At 41.8% G+C, this 13483-nt stretch overlaps 1 protein-coding gene across 1 annotated transcript in view; it reads left to right on the plus strand.

Moving 5' to 3' along the window:
• Positions 1-13483, plus strand: part of ALMS1 (ALMS1 centrosome and basal body associated protein) — a 142650-nt gene that overhangs the window by 34412 nt on the left and 94755 nt on the right. Inside the window, exons 3-4 of the mRNA XM_074992215.1 lie at positions 1757-1952; positions 12432-12552. Of these exons, the coding sequence (XP_074848316.1) occupies positions 1757-1952; positions 12432-12552 (317 nt within the window). The remainder of the gene's footprint in view (positions 1-1756; positions 1953-12431; positions 12553-13483) is intronic.

Genomic DNA, 13483 nt, shown 5'->3' on the forward strand with positions numbered 1-13483 from the left:
GACTTGTCACTATCTCTTTCTGCCTTTCTTCAGAGAGTTTCCTCAGATGTTCAGTGTTGCCTTGAAGGGCAGAAGAGGAATAAAACTATAAGGAGAAAACCAGTATGCAGCTCTCCACAAGGTCAACTCCCAGGCAAACTCCTTGTTAGCTGCTGCCCTGTTTGCTGCTTACAATGTTTGCTGTGGCTGCCGCCTTAAGGCCGCTGGCTAGGCCGCGCTCAGAGCCTTGCCTCCAATCCAATCAGCCTCTGAAGGCCCACCTGAATCAAAGCACTCCCAATTCACACTTTCAAACTTAATCTGCTGAACACACTGTCAAATTGCCCTGTTACTGGCACAGACTTCTTATCCTTTCCATACTCAGGGACATACATACCTTTACCCAATCAATAGGACTCAAGGCATGACTCTGTTAAACTCCCACCCTTACGCAATTCCTAGGGCTCAGTGTAATTCCCTGTGGGTATGCAGGATCTGAGACACTGAAAGCCTTACACAGTAATAGTCTTATTCTCTATTTATTTGCAATTACCAAGAGAGTAGAATATATGCTACACACAGTATCATGCTCATCAATCCTGAAAAGGCAGGCAGACTTCCACTGCTGGGGTAGGCAGAGTCACTCTCTGGATGCCGGTTGCTGCACCTCAAGGTCTTGGGGGTTGAGTCCTCCTTAAGATCTTCCTTCTTCCACCTTTTCTGCTTGATGTTCTTTCCTTCTTGGACCCCAGTTTAAGTAATGAAATTTGAGTCCTGCTTGGTTATACCTTGACCAGTTACTTTAGAATAATTGTACTAACCAGACATAATATACTGTAACAGAATTACCTAACGAATCATAAACCACCAACTTAACTGATTTACACTTAGCAAAATTAATTATACAGCAGACGAGAGCAATTACAAACCAGACAGAGATTATACAGAAGACTTTAGAAAAGTGGAAGACAATCATCAGAGACTGGTGATCCACAGGCTCAGCTATTGATAAGTCAGTGCTTGCCAGACAAAATGCTGTTAACTAAGTTTTCCTTACCCATCTTGAGATCTGTTTCTTTATCTGGTAACAGTGGGTGGCATTAGGATGTGGTTGTCGTCTTAAAAGTCTGATGTGACTATTTTACTGAAATGTACATGGAATGTGAGCATGTGACTTGTAGCTTCATAGTCAATTGCTGCTGCTCTTTATTCTGGCTGCAGAAGAGCTCTAGGCCTCTCAATATGGCTATAGAGAATCCCTATTGGTTATGCTGCTACAGCCCCTCTCTGCAAAACTACAAAACAACTACTCAGACACACACAGACTTGAATATTCAACCCACTAGCTCGCAGTGCAGCCCCTCAAATCACTCTTACCTGAGCTTTCAGATGTTTTCCCAGGCAAACTCCCTGTTCGCTGCAGCTCTCTTCACTGCTCCAGCATTGGCTGGTACAAAGGCCATATTTGTGCAATACAGTTAAGTTGCATTCACAGTTTGTCCAACTGAAGTCTGCTTTGGATGCACCAGTGATGTTGCATGCTTCTGCTTACCAAATTTGGATTTAACTGCCTTACTTTGGTTGGGGCATTTTGTTTAGACATGAATCGATAGGAATATATTCAAGACATTTAAATAGAACAGTAATCTGTTGTAAACTAGATTTTAATGCAAGAACAATACAAATAGCTTATTGTTAAACTTTTGATTTTAGAAACATAAGACTAGTTACATTTTGAAGAAAAAAATCTTTAATTTTTTCCCCCCCCCCACCCAAGGGATTGGAGTCATGGTGTCAACTGCCAGCACAAATGGATGTCAGCCATCTTGCGGAAACATCAAGAATGAGGCTGGGCTTGACTGGTGCTGGAAATGATTTGACAGAGCTCCCTACTTTGGAAGAGGGCTCGCTGACTCTGTCGGAAGAGCTTGGAAGGCGGTATACAGGCGACATGGCACAAACTCCACAATTGGGTATATAGAATAATTATTTAACAAGCTTAAGCTGAGTTAAATACTGAGCATTCACAATCCTTGTCATGGATTTAATTTATTACAGCTCTCATCAAAGTAGTTTTGTTGTCAGGGTCCATCTTTGGAATGAAGGGCCTGGCCACTTATATCTTATTTTTAGCCAAAGAACCTGTTATCTTTAACATCTGAACAAAATTCCAGTCTTGGTAATTATATTAGAAAGGCAAGGTTAGTGTAGCTGACTGAACTCAAGAGTTTGGGGTTCCTGACTACCTGAATACTGCGTATAGTTGTGGTCACCTTATCTCAAAAAAGATATATTGGCATTAGAAAAGGTTCAGAAAAGGGCAGCTAAAATGATTAAGGGTTTGGAGTGGGTCCCATGTGAAGAGAGATTTAGAGGCTAGGACTTTTCATCTTAGAAAAGAGGAGACTAAGGGGGGGGATATGATAGAGGTGTATAAAATTATGAGTAATGTGGAGAAAGTGAACAAGGGAAAATTATTTACTTATTCCCATAATATCAGGACTAGAGGTCACCAAATGAAATTAATGAGCAGCAGGTTTAAAGCAAATAAAAGTAAGTTCTTCACACAGCACACAGTCAACCACCTTGCCAGAGGAGGCTGTGAATGCTAGGACTATAACAGGGTTTAAAAAAGGGCTAGATAAATTCAGGGAGGTTAGATCCATTAATGGCTGTTAGCCAGGATGGGTAGGTATGGTATCCCTAGCCCCTGTTGGTCAGAAGCTGGAGATGGATGACGGGAGAGAGATGGCTTGATTGTTACCTGTTTGGTTCACTCCCTCTGGGGCAGCTGGTGTTGGCCACTGTCAGCAGACACTATACTGGGCTGGATGGATCTTTGGTCTGATCCAGTACAGCCATTCTTATGTTCTTACTAGATGATGGTTTCTTCTGGCCTTAAAAAAAATGAGTTGTGATCCTACCTCTGCAAGCATCTTACACTCAGAATCTTGGGCAAATTGCTTAACCTCTTTGCCACAGTCTTTGTTTGTAAAGTGGGAAGCAGCATTTAAAAAGGTTGACAATAAAGTAGTCCAGTTTGTATAGCGTTTTGATAATGTTAATCACTAACTGATAATTGTATGTATAATAGTCTGGCCCTGTACCAGCTGGAAAGCTCTGTGACGTGGCGTTTCCGACCTTCACCGAAAGTCTTTTATAGTGCAGTTGGTGTGGGGCCAGTTGGCAGTTGCTACCTGGCTCTGCATGACTCTGCCTCTCACCCTCTCCTGTATCCCAGTCTCCAGCCCTGAGTCCTCTCCTGCACCCCATTTCCATTCTCAAACCCAAACCCCTCAATCCCAACCTTCAGCCCCTTTATGCACCTCAGACTCCTCAGTGCCACCTCAGAGCCCATATCTCCAGCTAGAACTCTTAAGCCCCTACCTTAGCCCGCATCCCCCTCCTGCACCCTGAATCACATTTCTGGCCCCATCTCGGAGCCCATGCTCTCAGTCTAGAGGCTGTATCCCCTTCTGTACTCCTGCCTCAGCTTGGAGTTCATGTCCACATTCCAAACTCTTAGCTAAGCAGCAAGTTTGACTAACCAGCATCCCTCATTCTCCCCTGCATACCAAATAAGAAAATTTTTACTCTAATTGCCTATGGAAAAAAATGTCTCTTCTGAAGTAGGTAAAGTATTGATTTTTGCTGAAGTTATTGTGCAGTGTTGTAATTCATTTCACTAGTGAGAAAAATAATCTCCAGTATAGTTTGTAAAGTGATTTTGAAACTTTCATTGAAAAGTACTGGACATAGATCATTCTAACGCTTCTCCTAAGCCAGTGACTTAATGTTGCATAGGATTTTTATTTTCAGTTACAAAAGGCATCTGAATAATATTCATTTCTGAAAAAAATAAGGTGGAAATACCTTATTGTGGTAAGACTTACTCAGATCTTTTTATTTGAATGTTTTTTTTTTCAATTATATCATATTCTGCTTATATAGGTCTTTGTAAAGAGGTGAAGGATTTCAGTGGAAAGTGATAAAACCTGCATGGAGATGATTTATTCTTTCAACCCCTCAGACCCCAATAATTCTGTTTTAGGTCACCAGAGAAGAAATTAATCTGGTGGTGTTATCCTAGTGTCTGGACACTGCAAGGCACCACACATTTTAGATAATCTCTGCTAAAGATCTGTCTTGAGCTCTGTCTGGATCTGGAAGAGTAGGGAGTGTTGCAGATCTGAATTAAGGTGAACTTGCAGCGTTGTGTGTGCAGGCTGCCTCTGCTATGCATGAGCACTAAATCGTAGGCATAGATATTAGAGAGAGGACACTGCCTACGTTCTTCATCAGTTACTGCTCCCTGGCTGTTCTGAACTTGTGTATCAGTCTTTGGTGCTAGGCTGGTTTGAAACATAGTCCTGTGTTGTTGTCTTTCATTTACAACTGATGCTGTTGAGATACCAAACAGGTCAACGAATATCGCTCAGAGTCAAAATTGATAATGGCCAGGTAGAATTCCAAACAGTTTGAATCTAAGTATTGAGCATTTCCCAGTCATGTTTGCAGAACTTCAGATTTTGATTCTCAACTGTAGTAACATTCTCCATTGCTTGGTTCTAGTGATGAAGACACATCTTGTTGCTAATAACTGTCAGTGCACACATTCGATTGAAGAGGCTGCTATGGCAGGAGAATGCATTTAGATGAATTCTTATATAACTTAAACCTCTTTAGAGAGAAGGCATCCCATCAGAAATCCTGTGGTGATAATGAAGGATGCAAAGGAGTACATTCTATGAAAATAATAGTCCCTGTGCTAGTGGGAAGAGGTAAATTTATCATAATTCATGACATTTAAAGAATCCGATTTTGTGATATATTGGGCATCTAAAAGTGCTTAGTTCAGTAAAATTAGCTCTCAGCAAACTCATTTTGCCCTTGCTTGCCTTGAGAGATTGTTTACACTGAGAAAACACATCTTGCTAGAATATGACCTTGAGAAGCAGTGGTAAATAATGGAATGATGACTACAACTTAACACTCATGGTCAACAGCTATGGTTTGTTTAACATTGTATCAATTAGTCTGACTTAACTTTAGGGTATTCATTATACCCAAGTTTTCCTTAAAGTGGAGTGTAAGGTAGAGAGTATGTGCTATTTACATCTAAAACTTGGTACAATGTTCATTTTGGTATCTAGAATGCTTCTGGTAAAGCAAATTTAAAAATGATGGCTGTGTGTGTGTCCTTCATAGAAAGAAAAACCAATATTTTGTTTGGTCTTCAGCTGAGGCATGAGAAGGGCCTTGGAAATTGGTGGAGGGTAATTTGTTTCTTAACTGTATTGCTGATGTGCCTTCGGGTTAACTATGATCAGTTGACGAGATGTTAGACTTGGCATTTTGATGTCCATACTGTGTAACGAGCTCTGTTCAATGTCTTGTTAGTTACTGTGACTCCTTAGGATGATATTCTAGTACAATATACTATCCTAGGGTAAGTAAATCCTTACAAGTCAGCATTGATGCAGCTACACTAATTAATCTGGATCTTCTGAGTGAAGACCACAACTGAACTTCTTTGCCTCAAGTTTTCTTTCTGTAAGGAGAAAACTTCTTTATGTTGAAAGCTGGTCTGAGACTTAGTTAAATGTTTATCAGTTTGCCTTCCTTTTAATCTCACATGCACAGCAATTTGACTCTGACATCAGATTTATCAGTAGACCATGAGATGAACTAGTATGCCCAGGTTTGATTGCTCTGTAAATTCAACTGTGAGAAGGCTTTTAGCCTTCATAATGAGAGCTAGAATAATTAAGGTTTTGATACAAGATGCTCAGAATGTTGTGCTTACGTCCTGCACTACTTTGAGAATCATGAAGCTGCTTTTCTGCATGCAAAACCTAGTGTGCATCTTGACGTAATGATCCCTTCAATCATCATGAGCAGCCAGAATACAATAGTAATGATATTTGTGTTATTGAAGTAAATAAGTAATCAAAAATGGGATGTTCCAAAAAGCCTAAAATTAGAAAACCTTGAAAAATGCTGAGGGGAGAAGAAGGTGCATTTTTAAAAATAAGCAGACTGTATTAAGGTAGGGTTTTAGTTCAGTAGCCTTAAACCCTTAAAACAGCAGTGTAGTGTAAGATATTTAACCTGTTGGGAAGTATTTAAACACTCAGCGTCCTTGATTTCCAGTTAGCTCTAGAGGGCACTGTATTGAGGAAGGAAGGTTCTGGCTCTTGGAAGATGGGTGTGACATGGGACTAGAATAAATCTGACTGTCTCTTCTTCCTCTATGTTGAGACTTTCTCCTTCTTTTGCCCCTTATTTTCCTGGTTTCCTCTCTGACCCACTTGTTTGCTGCTGGTCGCTGACCACTGCCACCACTTCCCTCACGACAGACACCTATGGAGGAAATGGGACACATTGGTCAGTGATCCCAGGAAGAAACTGACATGGAGCTAAAAGTCACTCCATGCTGGGAGCAGTCCAGTAGCTCACAGGTGGCAGGCTGGGGTTGGGGAGGGGAAGAGGAAGGGATGGGCAGGTGGCAGAGAGATTGAGAGAGGGAGGAAAGTTGAGGATGTTGAGGAAGGGAGAACAAGAAAGAGTTTACACCTGTGTTTAAAACAACTGTTCAGATAGAGTAGTTTTTCAGCTGCAGATCTTACTCCTGTCATTGTAATCAGCCTTACACTGAGGCATTTTAGTTTATTAAAAAAAATGAAAGGTTATTCTGGCTCTTAGCATTAATGCAGGTTGAACCTCTCTAGTCCAGCATCCTTGGGACCTGCCTGATGGTGAACCAGAGAATTTGTTGAACCATAGGAGGTTAAGATTGTCTAGCAGCATTACCAACACTTCCACTGCCTACTGAACTTTTAGAGGACATGTAGTGGTAAATTATACCTGCATAACAATACAGACCACTGAGAGTCAGAACTGTTGGCTGTAAACACACAGTCACCAGAGCAGTGCTGCTCTTACTGCCGTGGCTTGACCCTGATAACACCAGCTCCCTATCCTACCTTCTGCACGCCCATCCCTGGCTTGAACGAGCCTTCCTCACTGCTTGAGGCCCTGCACACCTTCAAAGCCTCTGCTCTGAACTTTTCACTGCAGCCTATATTTTTCATTTATTTTCAAAATATTACTTCAGTTAATGACACAAGCAATGCTGGGTACAAATGATACAGGCACACAAACAGGATAATCATTCAGCAAATCCTAACGTTTCCAAGGATACCTAACAAGACATTTTGTACCGGGTACATAATTGTCTTCATAATATAATCATACAACTATGAAGAACACCGTTTGCAGTGTCACATGTATATCCATATATCTGTTCATCTATATATCCTCACTTTCCTCCTGTTTTTCCACATCCCATCACGTACAGTCAAGTTATCATGAAAGCTTCCTCTATATTCAGTCTAAAGCGATGCTAAGGTCCACCTGCTTCGTACCTTTTTTGATGCAATCCAGCCATTGTTTCCTGCGCTTTCCTTGGCGTCTCTTTCCTCTCACTCCTGCCACAATATTTTCATGTGTTTCCTTCATTCACCTTTTTCATGCGTCTGAACCAGAAAATCACACTTCCTGAATTTTGTCATGACACAAAGGCTCTCATCTAAAACACCTGAAGGGACTGAACATGCAATCTCTTTATTTCTGGTGCTTCTGCACCACGCAGGGTTGCAGGGCATGCCATTGTTCCTATTCATTTGGGCTTTTGGTCTGTGGCATATGCTTGTCATAGTCCATGAAATGTTATTTCACACTCTTCTAGTGCTCCCTGGTCTGGACTGTCTCTCGTTCAAGTGTACCATCTTCCTAATCCAGCCACCAAGGTATTTGAACTAGTCAGTATGGTTTATTCTCACTCTAGTAATCTCTATGTCCATTTTCTTTGTGGCCCTCCTGCTGCTGTACATTACCTTAGTTATGCTCCTTACCAGCTCATGCCATAGGTCTTCTATTTCCTTCAGGCCTTCTTTTGAGGCTTACTGCTATTTTATGCGTGAATAGAAGCTTCTCACCTTTTTCTTTTGGGTTCTTCTCGCTAACATGATCCATTAATGTGATAAATAGCAGTAAACTCAAGGGTTGACCTTTGCTGCAGTTTAACTTACACTTCAAAGGCTTTTGGTGCAAAACATTTTCAGATCACTACTTTAGATAATCTATCGATCTAGATCTCTCTATACCTATATAGCTCCAATTCAAAATGTATTCTCCTTTTTCCCTTATGATTCATGGCATTATATAATGTGGGTGTTACAAAACACTTACCAAGTAATTGACACAAAGTTCGTTTGATTTATATGGAATCATGCTATTTATTCTGTAAATAGCATAGGTGTTTCTCACAGAGGCTTTAAGAAACAGCTCTGCTAGAAGTCAGTGGGAATACAGCATGCTTGGAAGTTCTGAAAATCAGGTAGTTAATGTGCTTTTCAGGTGGATTTTTGTAATGTAATGCTTAGGACATGCTAGAGTTTGGTTCACTTATTTTATTAGATGGGCGATGTTACCTGTATCAAAATGGGTGTGTGTTTTGTAAAATGCCCTTGTTGGTATACTATGTAAATAACTTTTGTCAAAATTCTGATTTTCTTCTTGTCATATAAAACATTTAGATCTGCTTTTGTTGGTAATTAAAAATAATTACAAAGTGCATTCTGTTATTTTTCATACTGGGTAAACTGACTTTGGCATATCATGTAAAAAAAGGAAACATGTCAGAGAAATCAACACACATTACTACAAAATATAACAGTTCTTGACATAATAATTGATATTAATGCTGGCACATTCTCTGTTCTCTTATTATTTTCTCTATTACAGCAGAGTTTGAGATCCCATTGCTTGTACAAAATGATCAAGATGTAAGTAAGTCTGAAGCCCAATATGAAAGCTAGAGATGGAAAAGCTCTATTAGGTCAGATGGTCTTTTTGGCTTTAAATACAAGTAGAGACACAACTAACCCCCAGATAGCATGCTCTGGCCACATATGCTGTGATTGAAAGGGGAAGAGAAACATCCTGTCTAGTAAATTAACTTAAAAATACGTGATTTGGTACTGCTTTTTATAAAGTCTCCATTGTGTTAATCCAAGCAGTCTCCTTCACTCGTAGTGATGTGTGCACTGCAGGTGGGAGGTGTGATTCATAGCCCAGGTAGACAAGAATCTTGGTAGACCAGTTAGAGTTAGTGAACTAAAAAGAGCAGTGTGGTCATTGCAGCATTGGTGGTAACTTATGCTAGCTGCCTGAGCTCTGACCCAGATAGCTAGTTTGAAGTCCTGTCAAGTGGCATAATGCCCGTGCTGTTGTTTTTGCACATGGGCTTCAACTTAGTCAGTACAACTCTGTCTACCTCTGCTGGGAATCACACTTCCGAGCTGCTCGGTAAACATAGTCTTAGTGGTCCTCTTCCCATTTAAGTCAGTATTGAGGTAACTGGACTGCTGTAGCTGCTTCCTCTGTTTAAGGCTTATTATTTATTTACAGTAGCTACTTTGATGTGCCAGGTCAGGGATCAGCAAGTTGCGGCTCTTTAATGAGTCATTTGTGGCTCTGGATGCTGCCACCACTGACTCCTCTGTGACTGTCTGTGAGCCTCCTTGATGAGCCCTCTGGGCAAGGCCTGGCCATAGAGCTGCCTCAGGTGGGTTCTCTGCTCTGCTGGCAGGTTGCCAACCTCAGAACGTGAGTGAAGTCTGGGAATATGCACATGTGAACTGTATGTGGCTCTTTGAGCAATCAAATTCTCTGAGCCGCAGGAGCACTGTGCACTGCTGTGCGTGTGCCTCCCTCCCCAGTGCTTGGAGGGAGGAGTGCATGGCGGTGGTGATGGTAGCAGCTCTGATGAGTTCTGGCATTGTATTACAGCAGGGGTGGGGGCGGGGGAGGAGGAGTCCTGGGTGCCTGGATTGGGTGAAAGCAGGGGAGAGTGGAAGCTGGGGGTGCCTGGATCTGGGGGAGGCAGCATTGGGTTAAAGTAGGGGGAGCTGGGGGCTGCCTGCCTCTGGAGGAGGGGAGGGGGATTGGGTTTTAAAGTGGAGGGGGCTGGGGGTACTTGTAATTTTTTTAAAAAAGGTACTTTAGAAAACAAACAAAAACATTGAGAAACACTGGTGTAGAGGGCTGGTGCAAATATTGCTCCTTCCTGCTGAAGAGCCTATCCCTAGGTGCCACATTTTGCTTTTCCTCATTTGCTGTCTAACCCAGGGATGAAAGAAACTTAAAATTTCTAACTGGTACAAATCATTGTGTATGTGCTGTTCTTAAAATAGGGGCTACAGAAAGTGTGGTTTGATGTTACTTTCTCAGGATGGTCTCATATTCACATGTGTCATGGCTCCTGAAGTGTTGATTTTGTAACCGAATTTTGAAAAAAAAGTCTCTTCTCTCTATTTTGGTTGTAGACTCCTGTGCTAGGTACTTTCTAAACACTTGAGGGGTGCGCAGAGTGGGGTGTGTGAAATTTCATAAGTAGGGGCACAGCACGGTTGTCTGATGGGTGTCAGGCTCATCCATCCCATTAACCATATTGAAATGTTACTCTTTCTATGTATGTGTATTCACATTTATAAAATTTTTGCATTCTACATCCTTATTTTCTTACAAGTGCCAAAGTGGGTTTTTTTTTTTTTCATATGCACAAAACCAAAATTAGACAGGTTGGCAGGGGCGTACGAATTGAAGGGACAACAAGTGAGGCCCCTGACTTAAAAACTTTGCTCACCCCAGTCTATAGACCCACAGTGATTAGGGGAAGGTGAATAATAGGTAGTTCACATACAAGTCAGCTCAGCTCAGTAAGAGATATGGCGTATATGGCTATTTGAAAAGGATTCAAATATGGATTGTACAGGGTCTTTGTAGATGAGCTCATGGAATTCATACCATGGGACTTCATGGGAATGATTATATGAGAAGCTGGCAGATGAGTGGACAAGGCTGGAGAGAATTGGAACAGAGGTAACGGGAAATATGGAACTTGACAATATAGAAAACATTGGAATACACGCCACTTAGAACTTGGTGACGAAAAAGCTTACAGTTGGGCTGAGTCTACACGTGCCCCTTCCTTTCGAAAGGGGCATGTTAATGAGCAGGTTTGAAATATGCTGATGAGGTGCTGCAATGAATATGCAGTCTCTCATTAGCATAATGGTGGCCGCGGCGATTCGAAAGAGCGGCTTGTTGAATCGTGCGCCGCCCGTGGAGATGGGACCTTCTGAAAGGACACCCCCTCCCCCCAACCCCAGTTTTTGAAAGCCCTTCTTCCTATCTGGTGATCGGAAGAAGGGTTTTCAAAAACTGGTGGCGGGGGTCCTTTCGGAAGGTCCCGTCTCCATGGGCGGCGCGCGATTCGACAAGCCACACTTTTGAATCGCCGCCGCCACCATTATGCATATTCATTGCAGCACCTCATTAGCATCTTTCAAACCCGCTCATTAACATGCCCCTTTCGAAAGGAAGGGGCATGTGTAGACTCACCCTTGATGGAAGAGTGGACTGGTTCCAGTGGAAGGATTGAGATGGGAGTAATGGTATGATCAAAGCACTAGTCAAGGAAGATAAGTTTTTTTTGAATGAGATGAACAGTCTGGATCCACTCAGGATCATTGATAATCTCATGGTACTTGTACAGTTGTAAGGGCATTAGCTTTTCTGTCTTAGTCAAAGCCCAATTTAAATATTTTGCTCTTGTGCAAGTCCCCTCTGCAACTGTAGTAGCTAAGTGTACTTTCCCTTCAAAAAAGGAATTGTTGTGCCGGTCTGTTCTGTCAAGCCAGAATTTTTCCAGAGATGGGTGCATATTAGTTTTAGGTGAGTGTTCTAATCTTTTGTGCAATTTGCACAGTGTTTTGAAATTGTTCAGATTGAAGACTATATTAATAAAGTTTAAATATTTGTCAAACTTGGTATTTTCTTGTAATTTAGAACCTAAAGTAGAGAAATGGGCCTTATTTTTCTGCAAGTTAATGGGATCTTTTCTGTTCTGTGTTGCTCAGTAAACTAGGGGATCAGCCTGTTATAGGGACAGATCTGAGGTGGTGTTGAGAGAGCTTGGCATTTATGTAGATTGGTTGGGTCTTTTGACTAGGATTTTGAAGTTACAGCGACAAGCTGGCATGTTAGGTGGGTAGGTAGATTGATTTACGAGTGTTTTTTTGGCTCTACTTTCTAAGATTCTAAACATCTGATTTCTAAAATTCCGTCATCTGTATAATTAGACGTCTGCTTAAAGAATCATAATGTAATCTTCTGTATCAACTTGTTTGAAATGTGTACTCTTTCTGATTCACCTACTTCAGTCACTAACATTGCTGGATTATGTAATTCTCGACCATAATTGGCATTTTTTAGCCTAGAAAGCTATGCCAGATGGCAGGGCAGTTGGATTAGTAAGGGGTTGCTTAGCAAGCCATGACTATTGCATTATTTCCACATCACCATGATATTTTTACTCTTAACAGAAATTCAGGACAGTCACGTCTCTCCCCGTCTCCCACTACTGATAACATATTCAGCAGAAGGTCAGAAGTGTTTGGATGATACCCTGTTTCAGCAAACTGCGCTGGATTTTGCTCCTCTAAGGTGGGTGAAGTTAGTTAGTGTTTTGTTTGGATTCTCTGCATTGTATGTTATATGGTTCAATGAATTTTCAGGTACAGTAGAATCTGGTTATTAGTAATTCTCTGTGTTATATTTATAAGAAGCACACAATCTTTTTCAGGGGAAAAGGCAATGTGCCACATTTATTGAAAATACAACATGAAAAGCAGCATATACATGTGAGTGCTCTCTCTGTCTTTCTCTTTCTCTCTCTGCAGATGGCCTGATAGTTACCAGCCTGGGGAGAGTTAAGGCTGGCGGTAGGTTGAGGCCATGGGAAGGGAGCAGGAGGTTTAAGCCTGGGGTGAGTTAGGGCTGCAGGAAGGGCAGGGTATGGAACTGAGCTGGAGCTGCGTGTGGGTGGGTTGAGCCAGAGCCATGCAAAGGGGGTCTTGAAACCAGGGCCGCGAGGGGTTGAACTGGAGCTGTGGATGGTGAGCCAGGCTGGGGGACTTTGAACCAGGGCTGGGAGGTGGGGATGTAGAATCAGGGTTGCGAGGAGTGGGATTTTGAGTTGCGCTTAACTCACATTGATGTGAGTGTAGTGCAACTTGAAATCATACATTTCAAGGGTTTACTGTAGTTTTTTCTTAGATCTGCGCTTAGCGGAAGATGGATATGGTGGAAGTCAATCTTCCAGGGCTTGATTTAGCATGCTTAGTGAGTAGGGTTAGCAGGAAAAAAGGGGATACCCCTAAAATAGTGTGTATGTGTATCAGTATCTACCCACTCACGTTGTATAGTATTATAGTACATTAATACAATGTGAGTGGGTAGATGCTGGTACAGATACACTCCCTCTTAGGGGTGTCCTCTTTTTTTGAAAGCGCAAATATGGTAGCTGTACTAGTGGGGCTGATATAAATCAAACTATTAGGGTTCCTCTGTCGATCCTGGTACTCCTCACAGTTGC

This window comes from Carettochelys insculpta, chromosome 4 (assembly GCF_033958435.1).
Source record: "Carettochelys insculpta isolate YL-2023 chromosome 4, ASM3395843v1, whole genome shotgun sequence".
Lineage (NCBI taxonomy): Eukaryota > Metazoa > Chordata > Testudines > Carettochelyidae > Carettochelys > Carettochelys insculpta.